Source organism: Ceratosolen solmsi, unplaced genomic scaffold (genome assembly GCF_000503995.2).
Source record: "Ceratosolen solmsi marchali unplaced genomic scaffold, CerSol_1.0 scaffold2, whole genome shotgun sequence".
NCBI classification, from domain to species: domain Eukaryota; kingdom Metazoa; phylum Arthropoda; class Insecta; order Hymenoptera; family Agaonidae; genus Ceratosolen; species Ceratosolen solmsi.
Window position 1 is genome coordinate 6,611,056 of NW_011948422.1, and position 15,087 is coordinate 6,626,142.

Sequence of the window (15,087 nt, forward strand, 5' to 3'; positions counted from 1 at the left end):
CGTGTAGGGCCGTATACAGTCTGGAATTTGGAATTGCCGGGTAGCGTGTGACGGCCGATAATGATACAAAGTCAATGATTAAATACATATAGAAGATATTAATGAAGATTTTGATTAAAATTAGGTTAGGACGACGGCAATAAAGAATAAACATTGGTTATGCAGGCATTTTTTATTCGCAAAGTCAATGTTGTGAGAAATGGTAACTTGATACCCGATAGCCTGAGAACATCGGGAATAACGATTATCGCTAATGGATCAAGAAGTTGGTTTCTCAATAAGTTTCGAGAATAATTACTTGTGCGCCGCTAATTTTATAATAAATTTTACAATAATGCCACAACAACACACACGGCCTTCGTCATTGGTTATTTATTTATAATTGTTCTTTTTCTTTTTTTCCCAGGTGCTTAATCAATTGGAGGAACTTCTTTCTGATATGAAGTCTGACGTAAGTCGATTGCCAGCCACCTTGGCTCGCATACCACCAGTAGCTCAGCGATTACAGATGTCCGAGCGATCGATCCTGAGCCGATTGGCAGCTACGGCTCCCGGTGGCAACAGTACGCAGACCGGACAAGCTGCATTATTAGCACAACAATTTCCCCCTGGCTTCACCGGCGGTCAAATACCAGCCACATTCGCCGGAGCTGCGAATTTCGGCAACTTCAGGCCACAATATTCCGTGCCTGGGCAACCACCTCAAGGCTTTGCAGGTACGTGGTCGCTTAGAAATAAGTCCGCCCACATCACGATCCACGATATTAACGATCCGTGACTTTTTCTTCCAGCTTGAGTGACTTGAGCAGCAGACACTTTACAGCGGTACAATGAAAAGCAGGTAACTCACATCAACCGACATAATTCACACTTCGGGCTGATGCTCGGAGAATGAATGGCTAGCGCGCTGCGTAACCTTATTTTTCGTAAACCACACAATTTCTAGCTGAATTCTCACTAAATAAGGATCTTTAAGGATATGCGCTAAACGTAAACAAATAATATCAGTACTATCTTAAACAGTAAATTGAAAAGTTACGTTTTTCCTGTATTTATTATGTGTATACATTTATCGAATCGAAGAAAAAAAAACTCTTTTTGTATTGTCAAGATATGGATATGGATATAAGCGATCGACATCCCTCCAATCGAAAAGAACAGAAACTGCGCCAGCGTCTCTTGTATGTAATAAGTACACATTACTTAAATTTATTTAAGCAAAACTGTATTTTTATTTGGAGACTAAGATAAACTTTGTTCAAAGAATTTTTCCATTTCACTTATTTATACCTGCCCATACAATTCCTAATTATAACTGTATATGGTACTGCACTGTTTGATAATTTATTCGTTTAAATAGTCAGATTAAATCAATTTTATAAGCTCACATTGTCACGAAACTAGTGCATTGAATCGATATAATGGATACCTTTATGCATTAGTGTTAGGAATAATTAATGATTATGGAAGGGCAATCGTACTTTAATAAAATATGCGATCTGAAAACTTGGAGGATATTCACAAATTACATAAATCTTTTATAACTGTGAACGAACAAGATTCTTTGCGTTTTATAACTAAATGTAGCCAATTAAAGAGTCATTTCATATATTGTTTTGCATTTTCATTCGTGTTTTTTTTAGGTTTTACAATAATGATTTAACATTAAAAAGGTCATCATTAAATAAGATAGTAAATAATTATAAAGACAATATAAAATTATTATTCAACTATTCTAAAATTATCGACAAAATTTACAAAAGAAAAATGCTATTGTGCTAAAACTGATTATTCTATAACAAAGTTTTTTGTGACAAGATTTAGTATCTGCACTTAAATACTTGTAAGTACTGCTTAATTATAAAAGTCTAGAGAGCACTAAATTATTCACATTAAATTATAATTGCTTATCAACAAATGAAATGAAAGATATAGCAACTTTTGCTGACAATAGAATGACCTTCAAAAATGAACAAATCTGATTAAATAAATGTTAATAAAACTTCACAGATAATTATACTCAAGTATTAATTGATTCGTATTAGGAATTGTAATTAAATAATTTTTGGCCAAATGATTTTAATTGATTAGACTATTCAAGAAATATATTGATCAATATTCTACATTAATTCATACTTAACAAAATATCATATTACACTAATGTAATGCTATTATATATTTATTTTATCTTTAAATTTTATCTGCATTAGTAATTTTTATTTGTACGTATCTTGGCAGAACATAAAATTGAAAAATACTTATCTAACGACGCCTCTCTTAAAGAATAAAGAAAAGTAAGAGTGCTTTCACGCATTATTAGTGAACTCTGATAAATGTATTTGTTTTTTTTTTTTTTTTTTTTTTTTTTTTTTTACCCCTTTTTTTTTTTTTTTCTTTTCATTGACTTTTAAATCTTATTTTTATTAACTGTACAAATATGAGTTTGTACATTTTGAATGTATATTTAAGTGTTTATGTGTGCATAATTAAAGCTTACATTAGGATTCATGATTGATATTGACTTTTACAATTTACAAGTATGATTGGTGTGTACCTTATCAATCAAATAATTTCAAAACGCTTAATTAAAAAAAAAAAAAAAATTATATTTTATTTAAATAATGTTAACTAAATAACATTAACTTCAATTGTATTTAACGAAGTTGTAAGTAAAACGTAAAAATTAGCTTAATATTGATTTTCGTTGTGTTATAGGTAGTTAATAAAGATTCGATGGATTTCAATTTCGAACATTAAGAAAAGTGCTGTAAAAACATATTAAAAAGTCAAATTCACATTTTGATTTTAATTAACACGAGATCGATAATTTCGAAAATCTGACAGGAAAATAATGGAGTTGGAAATGTACGTCTTAGTCTGTCTGGCTTAGAAATTAATTAATGAAACGTAAAAATCAATATCAATGATTGAAGATGTTATAAGAAGTTCGACAATCTTATTCTACGGATCGCTTCACACGGATTCGGAAGAATACTCATTACTAGCTCACAGTCCCCTATGGAGGGATGCTTGAGTCGAGTGTTATTTTGAGCACTCAATTACAAATAAGCATTTTAGAAAAGTTGCGCGGTACTCGAATTCAATTGAGTGTGTATAATGAGATTAAAGTCAAGTGTTGCTCCCGAATGGGGCAATTTTAAGAGTGAAAGCTAAAAGTAGATTTATACGTTAAGCTCTTGATTTTCATGCTCACAGAATCAGTTTTAATCGTGTGGACTGATACGAGAATCGAAAGATTAGAGCGACTCTCGATCAAAATCTATATAAATAATTTATGAAATTGAATGAGCAATGAATAAATAATTATTAATTTGACGCGTTGTTGATACTATAATCATTGCTTCGTGCGCTATACGACAATACAGGAGCATCATATTGTAACGAATGTTAATCGTTGCTTTGAGGCTTTGATTTGAGCAATTTCAATTAGTTTCTGGATGAAATATTTGAATGATAGTTTACGGAAATGTGGTTTAATTTCAAAGTCATGAAATGGGAATTACTGCATTATCAACAGCTGCGCCGTATACAGAAGTTGAGAATTAATTGTTATTGATGTTACGTTGCATGAGTAATCGGTGACTTAATTACAATAATTGTCTCAGAGTTTTTATTAAAAGTGATTTTTTGCAAAAATTTTCTATTTTTTTTTTTTTTTTCATTATTTTTCAAAATTCAGCACACTTTATATTATTGAAGGTTTTTAATTCAATTACTAAAAGCATAATTTGTAGGTAAAAGCAAAGCAATATTAATTGTTTTTTCTACGGCCTTTTAGCAATTGATCGTCGATAACAGGAAAATACTATTTAGTATGTGTCCAAGCTCTAATTTAATACTATTCAATGTTTTATATAATGATTGATGATACGACATCGTAAAATTTAGTAGATACTTAATGTATATTGACATGGTCCATTGTCTAAAGATTAGTTACTTTATGTGAAACTTATTTAAATAATAACATTTGTAATATCAATAAAATAATGATATCGTCTTGTGCATTTAGATATTGACAAAAGTATATATATATATATATATATATATATATATATATATATATTTGGAAAAATGATTAAAATATCAATTATTTAAAATTATTCAAGGAACTTGAGAGCAATTTAAAGTATAAAAACAATAAATGTTAATAATTGTTTATTTTTAATAATATAGATTGTGACAACAACTTCACTGTACCCTAATTATTTTTATTGTCAATATGTGCAAGCTCAGTTCAGAGAACAATGTACTGCTTCTCAGTATTGCTTTTTTTATTTGATGCATACACGAGTATAATATTAGTCGATTTGTAAGCTTGAGAGAAATGATTTATCCTTTATTTGTTTGTATTGAGAGAGAGAGAGAGAGAGAGAGAGAGAGAGAATAAGAATTATGAAAGGCATTGAAGCATTAGTAAATTTAGTAAACGCAAATGATTAATTTAAATCGACATGAAATTTTTAAAATCATTCACTATGTACGACTGCCATTATTTATTACAGCAAACGACTGTTATATTTATTACTGATAACAAAAATATTCTATATAAATGTATGTTGTTATTATATTAATGAATTTACTTTTAATTTTGTTAATAGTAATTGTTAATTAAGTATTGTAAATAATACTGTTTAGTAAAGTTTGTTAAATTTTGAAATTGTGCTGTTTTGTTCAAGGTTATTGTAGGGTAAGAAACGTTTTTCCAACTATTTTATAATCTGTATGATAATATAAAATTTCTTAAATAAAGTCTTTGATTTTTTTTTTTCTCATAATAGTTACAATTTATATTATAAAGAAACAAGTAGAGTATAAAGTATAAAGTATATTAGAAAATTAAGATAAAAAGTTTAACAAAATCACTAACTGTAACATAAATTGTCATAAAAATAAAAAAGCTTTATTGTATATACTTTATTGTATTTATATTTGCTTTTTCTACATATTATTATTAATTGTTTTTATTATAAATTATTACAATTTAGGTCTATGCAGCGAGGTTATAACAGACATATTAATTATATCTTATTTGTATTTACAATTATCGGGTTAAATGTTTTAAAATCTCGAAATGGAATAATTAATTGTTCGATCGTGTCGTTCGGTGTCGTTCCGAGAATTGTGTTCTTAGTTTTTGAGGTTAGGAATGAGCTTCGTCTTTAATTTCTTCAAAAATGTTGTTTTCAGAATGTTAGAGGTAATTTGGTTTGGAAAAAGGAAAATTTCAAATTCATTGAGTATTTACGTGAAAACCAATACTGGAAACACACTTGCCCTTAATCTTGACCCAAAATGGGATATTCGAAATGTCAAAGAAATCGTTGCACCAAAAATGGGTATTTCACCAGATAATATAAAAATAATTTTCGCTGGCAAAGAATTACATAATTCCACCATCATTGAGGTCTTTACTTATTTTCATGGTTTTCTTACGATTTTAAAAATAAAATCTAATGTTAATGTAATTTTAGGACTGTGATTTAGGCCAACAAAGTACCTTGCATGCAGTTCGTACACCACAAAGAATAATTAAAGCAAATCGCTTAAATAATACGATTGCCGAATCTATTTCAGAATCTGATTTAGACGATAGCGGAGGTAGCAAACCATTGAATGAAACTCTTACCGACTTATCTTTAGATGAATCTACCGAAGAAGAGCAAAAAGTAGTAAATATCGGGTATTTATTTTTCTGCGAAATATCAGGTATTATAATTTTATTTTACTTATCATGTCGCAGGAAGGACAAAGTAGGAAGGCACATTTTTATGTATATTGTTCGATTCCTTGTAAGTCGGTAAAACCTGGTAAATTAAGAGTTCGTTGTAATAATTGTGGGAGTGGTGCCGTAACTGTTGATAAAGATCCTCAGTCTTGGCCAGATGTTTTATTACCAAAAAGAATTACCATTCATTGTGAAAATCAATTTTGTCCCACCTTGACCTCTGCCAATGGAGACACAGAGTCACAAATCAATTTTGCCCAATTTTTTTTCAAATGTGCAAGTCATACGAGTTTAGGCGAGAAAGACGAAGCCGTTCCATTGTATTTGATTAAACCTAATCTTGCAAAAATTCCTTGCTTAGCTTGTACAGATATTAGGTATGTATATAAATATTTGTGTAAAAAATTAATCAAGTAACGATAGGATTTCGTTTTTCAAATTTTATAATTTGAATGGAGTCAAAAATTAAGAATCATATATAAACAAGATTTTTATTTATTAATGATTTATAAAATTTAGGAAACTAATAGAATATTTGACAATTTTTATTTTATAGGGATACAGTTTTAGTTTTCCCATGTGAAGCTGGACATGTTACTTGCTTAGATTGTTTTCGTGATTATTGTATAGTTCGATTACAAGAACGTCAATTCATTTTTGACAATGAAACAGAATATTATACTCTTCCATGTCCAGCTGGCTGCGCAACTTCCTTTATTCGTGAAATTCATCACTTTCATCTTCTACCACCCGCTCAGGTATCATTTACTATTGCATACAAAATAAAATCGATAGCGTTAAGTTGTAGGTATTTAATACTAACAATTATTTTGTAAAGTACGAACGCTATCATCGTTTTGGGACCGAAGAATATGTTCTTAAAGCAGGAGGATTACTTTGTCCCCAACCAGATTGTGGAATGGGAATTATTCCTACTTTGGATCAGGGAGAAGATCAAGAGGAATGTCGAAAAATTCAATGTATTGGTGGTTGCGGTGTATGTTTTTTCTTTAATTTAATCATTTCTTTAGCACTTTGTTTATATTGTTTTATTAGTTTTCAGTATTTTTGAATAATTTTATTATTTTTTCAATGTTAAATATATGTTTTGTACATACCATCATTGCATATCAATCAATATTTAGGATATTATAAATACTATATTTTCTTACGCTAAGTATATAGTAATTAAATTATTTATAAGTAATTTATTTATTACATATTTATTTTACACTCTTTTAACTAAAAATATTAAATTTTTATTCCTATATAAAATCGATATTTTTTTTTAATAAACATTTTTTCTTCTTATTAACTCTATCATTTTTAGTATGTTTTTTGTAGAAAATGCTTACAAGGTTTTCACGTTGGTGAATGCGAAAACCAACCCACAGTTTCAAGTGCAAATTCTGGTCAAGGCTGCTATTATGTGGATCCAATGAAAGCCAAAAATGTTAGTAAATGATAAAAGATGATTATAAAAGAATTATTATAAAATTATAAAAGAAAAAATCTTGATACACATTTATTTCCATTGGTTAAGTCATACATTGTCAATCTATGCTTTTCAGGCCAAGTGGGATGATGCCAGTAAAAAGACAATACAAATATCCACGAAGCCATGCCCAAAATGTCGTACTCCGACTGAAAGAGACGGTAAGTGGATAAATAATCATAAATGTCTCAAATTCTTTAAACATTTAAAAATGTCAATGAAACGTATTCGTATTTTGTGCTTACAGGCGGTTGTATGCATATGATTTGTACAAGAGCAGGTTGCGGCTTTCAATGGTGTTGGATTTGTCAAACTCCTTGGACGCGAGATTGCATGGGTAATCATTGGTTTGGATAATCCATAAGTTTCACAATCAATTTGCATTCTTTTATTTTCTATGCAACTCGATAAGCCGTTTCTTTGTTTTTTATAAAAATGGTCATACCGAAAGTTTTTTTCTTTTTAATGGAGTGGTTATTCTGTAAAAATATATTTGTAAATATTTAAATTTTTAATAGCTTTTCTAAATTCTTATAGAAACATTTATATTAATTGATAGATATAATATACAAAAAAAAATATATATATATATATATATATATATATATACATATATATGTGTGTGTGTGTGTGTGTGTGTTTGTAGGTTTATTATATAATAATAAATATTTATTTGAGCATAATAAAATTTTTATAAAATTTATATATAAAATATAATATTTGTTCTATAAAGTAATATGTCATATTACTTTATTATTTAAATAATTCATAATTTCTAATTAAATAAGTTTTTATAATTAATACATGTTTAATATGTTATAAATTTAATACATTATTTAATATTTAAAGAATTTATTTTAATAATTAAAAAAATTGAGAATATTACTTCATTTTTAAAATCTGATTTGAAATTGAAATCGAAATTTGTTTTGTATTTTATATTAAATTTAATTTATAAATTGCAATATTAAAAATATAAAATCTTATGTATTACATTGTACCTTTCTATTTGTGTATGGGTGGGTGTATATATGTATAATACATAATTTCTATATAAAATCGTTTTAAAACAAATGTGCAGTAAGAAGTCGTATGTTTTTTATTATTGAACTTAATGTAAAAGTGATAAGAATTATCAAACATTTTTATGAAAACAAGCACAATATAAATATTATCGTTATTACTCTCTGAATTAGGAAGATAAATGAATAAAAGATTTTCAACAGTTGTGATTTTACACATTGATAATCTTACTGGATTTCTTTCTCGTGTTATAGATCGCTCACAAGTAAGATTTTTACTTTTTAAATATTTCAGTATATGAATTATCTTAATATAATAATAATGTATAAATCCACAAAGATATATATTGTATCAAATTATATATATATATATATATATATGTGTGTGTTGTGTGTGTGTTGTAAGAAATGTAAATAAACGAGAGCTGTTATATCTTTATTAATCATTTATATTTATTATATATTTATGATAAAAAAATAAAATATTTATTATAAAATAAATGACTTTTCATTGTGTAACGTTATTCTATTTGCAAAAATTATTCTCTTAAAAAATAGTACCTGAAGTATCAATTCGTTTGTAATTGGGTTTTTTATTGCACCCAATGACAAGTTCGATTTTTTTATCACATTACGTGGTCATAAATTTTTTTTTTTGAAGTATTCGAACCTATTGAACACCAAGTAAGTTTAAAAAATTATTCAAAAAACATGTTGGAAAATGATTACAATAATAATAAAAATTATAAACTAACAATAGATAATAGGTAATGATTTATTATTAATGGTTAAACAATATAGTATTGTTAATATTACATTTTCTTTATATAACAATACTTTATTATTTAAATAAAAATGATCGTTTGAATGTCGGTCTTTTTTTTTTTTATAATAAACAAAGGTTATCTAAACATCGTGAAAGATTTAAAACATTAATTCGATAATTTAATATTAATATTAACGACAATTAACTACAAAAAAAAAAAAAAAAAAAAAAAAAAAAAAAAAAAAACATAGAAAGCTATTAACATCTAAATCACTGAACGTTTCTCTTTAAAAGTGTTTTTGATAATTGAATGTGCTACACTATTTAATATCATATTAGTGATTTTTACAAAAAACAATGCTTCAATTTCTTCACTGCTTGTTCAAAAGAGTTTATTCTATATTTAATCGCTGCACTATTTTAATAGCAGATAAGATGTTTTTAATTTACACAAGTAATTTATATTTTTACTTACAGCTTTCGAAGTTGAACATACCATTAATTTTTCATTTACTTTTTGTACTTTTTGTTCAGTTCACCGTAGATTTTGCTATTTCACAATACGCGAGACTACAATAGCCCAATTGCAACATTAGTTGAAGAATTCGAGACTTGGCTGCTGTAAAATACATTCTAAAATCAGAAAAAACAACAATTTGTTATTTAAAAATATTTGTAAACACAGTCGACTTAGAATAGTAATGTATGGCTTTAAAGGGCAAATGATCCTCAGTCTTGGAAATGGAAGGCTGCATGGATTTGCAAGGTGAGAGGTTCCTTTTCAATAAGCGTCAATCTGCAAGTAAAATCAATTCCCTCTATATCTCTATCCTTCTCTATCACTCATCCTCTTTTATTCTTCCTCTCTTTATCTCTATCTTCTTTAAATTCGTCTGCTATATTACTATTTTTCTATCTCACTTTTCTACTTTTGCTTCCAAATGCATAATATTCGTTGTTGAAAAGTTTTCCTCATTATAAAAGCCAACGATGATATCACGAAAGGGAAACGGATGGTCCTTTATCAATGCATAACTCGAAACGAATTTTCCTTAGACTTCCAATAAGCTGAAAAGTTGTTGAGTAAGAAGAAAAAGAGTGAGAACGCGAGTCACTAAATAATAAAGAAAATGCTTGATGCAAAAGGATAAAGTTGAGAAGTTAGTGTGCGAGTAATAGAGAGAGAGAGAGAGAGAGAGAGAGAGAGAGAGAGAGAGAGAGAGAGAGAATATATATAATTTATTTTCGTAAAAATATTTTACCGACTGCATCGAAATCTTTTTTTATAATTAAGAACATTAATACATTAACGCTATATATAATCTCTTAATAATTATATTTGATAATCGTCTTTTTTTTTATCTTATTTATAGAAACATTTTAAATACGTATTTACGATAAACACGATAAAAGAAAATACAATTCTAAAAGTAATAACAAGTTTAACTCCATTTTTACTACATTCCTTGCAGTGAAATTTTTTAATTCTTGATTTGCGAGTAATCCTTAAAAATAAAGATTAACCATGTTATTTTATAATACTTTTTGAACTTGAAGTACACATTACTGACGAAATATATTTACACAAAAATTAAGCGGATTCTACAATCTTTCTAATTTAATAATTGAAAGTATAACAATTAGAGTAATAAACAAAATAGGATTTTCGCATTTAGGAAAAGAAAATAAATCGTTTTCCTGTCGGGCATACATAAATTTTTCGATGATAGTATATTACTGGTTTTTGCCCTTACAAATACTTAAATCGGCTACTGTAATTAAATAAATTTTAATTAAAAATACACACTATGAGCTTCAAGCCGTTTAGTAGTAGGATTTCCTAGTTTGTTTAGCTGCAACCTGAAGATAAGTTATTTACTTGAAGCTAACTTTAGTAACACCGCAAGAGAAAGAGCTTTAATTGTTGTATGATATAGAAAGATTCAGCTGTATAAAGATTATGAGTATTTACGTTAATGTTTAAGAATGGATAAGTTTATTATATTCATTACTAATAGGCAAAATAAGAAGAAGGAGAAAAGAAAATTAGAAAGGAGGATATAAAAAAAAAAGAAAAAAAATTATTTGCGAATTGGATTATAGGCAAATTTGTTATTATTAAGACTCGTATAAAATTATTTAATTATTTTAAGCCTATTATTTATTTAATTATTATTTATTTATTAATTATTATTATTATTATTTATTTAATTAATTAAGCCTATTATTCATGATATAATATAATAATATATAATAATAAATATATAATATAATAAAAATAAATTATAAATTATAATTATATTTATAAATAAAAAATTTAATTATATAACATATAATAAATATATATTAATAATATATATTAAAATTTATGAAAAACACATTCTCTATCAACTTGTAAATTTCTAAAGATTCAAAAGTTAATTCAATGTAAACTTGCTCTACAACCAACGTCTACCTTTCTAGATTTGTACATATTTGTCCATTTCTTTCATGGTTTGACCAATGGAAGTTAATTTATACTAATTCATGAGTATGTAGACTCATCATATATCAGCAAATTAATTCGCAAATTTAACCTTAGAGATTAATGAATTAGCGAGGCTAAAAAAAAAAAGTTTTTCAATTTTTAAAATTCAAAGTGAAAATATGTAACAAATTTTTTGTAACAAATTGTAAATTAATATATATATATATATATATATATATATATATAATGGTTTGTAGGTACGAATATTTGTTAAATTTGCGAAATCACTTTGCTATATATTTACTAAATATCATTTAATATATTAATAAATGCTTATACGCCTTATTTATTTATGTTATATAGATGAATGTTAGATTCTCCCGAGGTTTTATATAATCATAAACATATGGGGCATTGTTAGTACGACTTCTAATAAAAATGGAATGTGAAATCTTTTAAAAATTGTTACGACTATTTGGCTTTAAAAACTTACCGTTCATATGTGAATACAGTGCTTTCACTTGCTATCGCGACCATTTTCTGCATTATAGTTTAAAAATTTCTCTGTCTACGTCACAGGCACTGTTACAGGGAAATATGGGAATTCCTTGGGGTAACGAGGGTGGAATATTGCATTCCGCAATCGTGTGCGCGCGCGCGCGCGCGCGTGTGTGTGTGTGTGCAGAACGTCCCGTAAAAGTGAAATCATGCCTGCATAGCTGCAAGTACTGCATAAACCGTTACGGAAAGACGTAAATAAATTTCTTCCTTACTCAAGGTCATCGATGAATTCACATTCTTTAGATCAATAAGATAGGATTGTCCTGGCTCGTTTAATTGATTGTCAATAATTTTTTACTGCCTATTTATGCTAATAAATTCACGGGACTGTGACGCTGAATGCGCTACGCAAATAAAACAACATAACATTGAACGAAATATTTATAGACTAAGAGAAGTGCTTGTATTTTATCAAATTAAAAAATTTGCAGATACATAAATATATGAATAATAATGATAATTAATTCAATAACTTCCATTTATCGTAATTTTTCTATTTACCTCTACGTATATATTTGCTTATTCTTTGCTTATTATAATTAGAAAAAATTATATTATCGTTTAAGATAATTGTAAAGATAACAATATTTTAAGCATTTTATATTTTGCTGGAATAATGCTGATGGTTTCGTACCTTATAAAAAGATATTCTAGGTATTTGACATTAATAACTTTTAAAAAAATATACATATTAATACGATATAAAATTATGTAATTTGTATTCATTTTACCATGAGGTAAAATAGATAAAGGGGATGATACCACTTTCATAAAATGTTGCCTGTAAACGTAGATTTTATGTTTGTAAATGCAGAAACGCAGTCTCTTTTAATTAAACGAAATAAAAAGCTTTTATTTTAAAGAAAAATATTTTTATTTTCTTGAGCAATGTATGCTTATTTAACGTTATTCATTTGCGTTTTATAATATTGTTTGCGTAATTATAAATAAAAATATGCAGGTGATACGTATTATAAAATTGGTTATCAAATTCTAATGACTTTGTTTTATACGTAATATTGTAATAAACATAGGGAAATGAAGTCATAGTGTGTCAATTTTTGTCTTGAAAGAATTTTTTCATTTCATTATATCAACTCATCGCAGGTAAAAATTTCTGCAGATAATCTAATTTTCAGTCTGTAATCGCGCTATTTAAATGTCATTATGCCAGCCTTGGATATCTGAAACGATTTGCATAAAATCTACCTATATGTCTATATATATATATATATATATATATATATATATATATATATATATATATATATATTTGAAACATTACTAATTTTATATAATTTTTGTTATAAAATGAAATTCCAGCAGTTCATATTTTTAATCTGACATATAACGAAATGCTTGATAATATACGTTTAGCATAATTAACAATGGCGTTTCCCATTGATTTATCAGAAATACAATTTTTAATAAACAATCGTATTATTCGTATTGGGTTGAGATTTTGATATTGAAAGTTCTTGTAACAAAATGCAGTGTGAAATTGATCGACCTGTCGTGCATATACCGAATCAATGCATTGCAAGATGATGAATTTTTCATTGTTACTAAAGTGTGCCATTTACATTGTTTGGAAAATGACAGTTGTAGTAAAAAACAAGTTTATTTATATAAAATTTAAAAGAAAAGTAAAGTGTAAACTGTAAATGATGCATTATCGGTGTAATATCGACAATTGCAAATTAAATCCTTATCACAACAATATAAAAACTTCTTATTAAGCTCGGTCGAGTAGTTGAGTATATTAGCGTAAAAGTAAAAACAATTTTATTTCGAAACTTCAAAAACTGTTTTTTGCAATTTCAGAATGAAAGTGATTTATAAAATTGAACAATATAAAGAACTGCAATTGCTTGTATGAGTAAAAGAAAAAAAATTCATACCTGATATTTCCGATGTTTAGTGCATTAATTTATATCAATATTTATTAAATATATAATTGCTTTATCTGATCGTGAATCGCATGAAGTACATGATAATTACGTATTGATAATATAAATAATGTGGTGGCGTTTATTTGAGTATAAAAGATTGTTTTCCTTAATCGAAACATTTATATCGACGAGTCAAACTCTATTATTAGAGTAAATAATTTTATTTATTATCTATTATTTTATAATTTCAATATCTTGATTAATTCGTAATGAATTCAGATATACATAAAATTATTTAGAGAAACAATTTGTATACGCTTTTGTTCATTCATCAATAGCAAAAATAAATTAAATATTGTTTATTTTTAGTAATAATTTCAACATTAAGATATGGTTAAAACAAATAATTTAAAACATTAAGATAAAGAGTGAAAAAATTAGTTTTTATCTACTATAAAGACTTGACGAAAGCTAATAAAATGATGTTTCTTAAAAGTTTCAATTTTAATCATAAACATTTGTCATTTTATATTCAAAAGTATAATTATTTAGTAGATGACCGATGTTTGAAAATTTGAGTCCTATGAATTATTATGATAAATTTTTTATTTTATAACAAATGGTAATGAGCGCGTAGTTCGATATAATATATAAAAGTCTTATAGTCATTATATTTACAATCTGATAAACGTGTTATTTAAAAAATATTCGTACATTTGTTATTATACAAAAAAAAAAAAAATTACTTAAATATATTACTCAGACTGATATTTTTTAAATTCGTATAATAGCGATTTTTTAAAACTTTAAGGTTTTGATATATTACGAATTTTCAATGAGAACTTAAGAATAAAAGAGAGTTTCACTGTGATGGAAAACAGCATGTGCCTGGGCTAAAATCTCACATTAAATGTCAATTAAATTAATTTTTATCATTAAGGCTACAGACTTTTTTTTTTTTTGAATAATTTCATAATTATCAGAGTAGTTATAAAAATATTATGGAAATGACATAGATTCGTAAAAATGAATAAGTTATATAGACGTTTACTCGATTTTACAAAAAAAAAAAAAAAAAAAAAAAAAAAAAAAAAAAAAAAAAAAAAAAAAAAAAAAAAAAAAAAAAACAAAAAAACAA

The 15,087-nt window shown here is 26.5% G+C and overlaps 2 protein-coding genes across 2 annotated transcripts in view; both read left to right on the forward strand.

Moving 5' to 3' along the window:
* Mi-2 (chromodomain-helicase-DNA-binding protein Mi-2 homolog) overlaps window positions 1–1,266 on the forward strand; it is a 22,085-nt gene extending 20,819 nt beyond the window's left edge. The window contains exons 18-19 of the mRNA XM_011499260.1: window positions 407–716; window positions 792–1,266. Of these exons, the coding sequence (XP_011497562.1) occupies window positions 407–716; window positions 792–796 (315 nt within the window). The 3' untranslated portion in view covers window positions 797–1,266. The remainder of the gene's footprint in view (window positions 1–406; window positions 717–791) is intronic.
* A 3,856-nt stretch (window positions 1,267–5,122) lies between these two features.
* Window positions 5,123–7,684, forward strand: park (E3 ubiquitin-protein ligase parkin). Its single transcript, XM_011499261.1, has 8 exons — window positions 5,123–5,425; window positions 5,493–5,690; window positions 5,762–6,123; window positions 6,303–6,504; window positions 6,585–6,743; window positions 7,077–7,199; window positions 7,318–7,402; window positions 7,489–7,684. Exons 1-8 carry the CDS (start codon window positions 5,168–5,170, stop codon window positions 7,596–7,598), a joined length of 1,497 nt encoding a protein of 498 aa, XP_011497563.1. The 5' UTR covers window positions 5,123–5,167; the 3' UTR covers window positions 7,599–7,684.
* The last annotated feature ends 7,403 nt before the right edge of the window (window positions 7,685–15,087 follow it).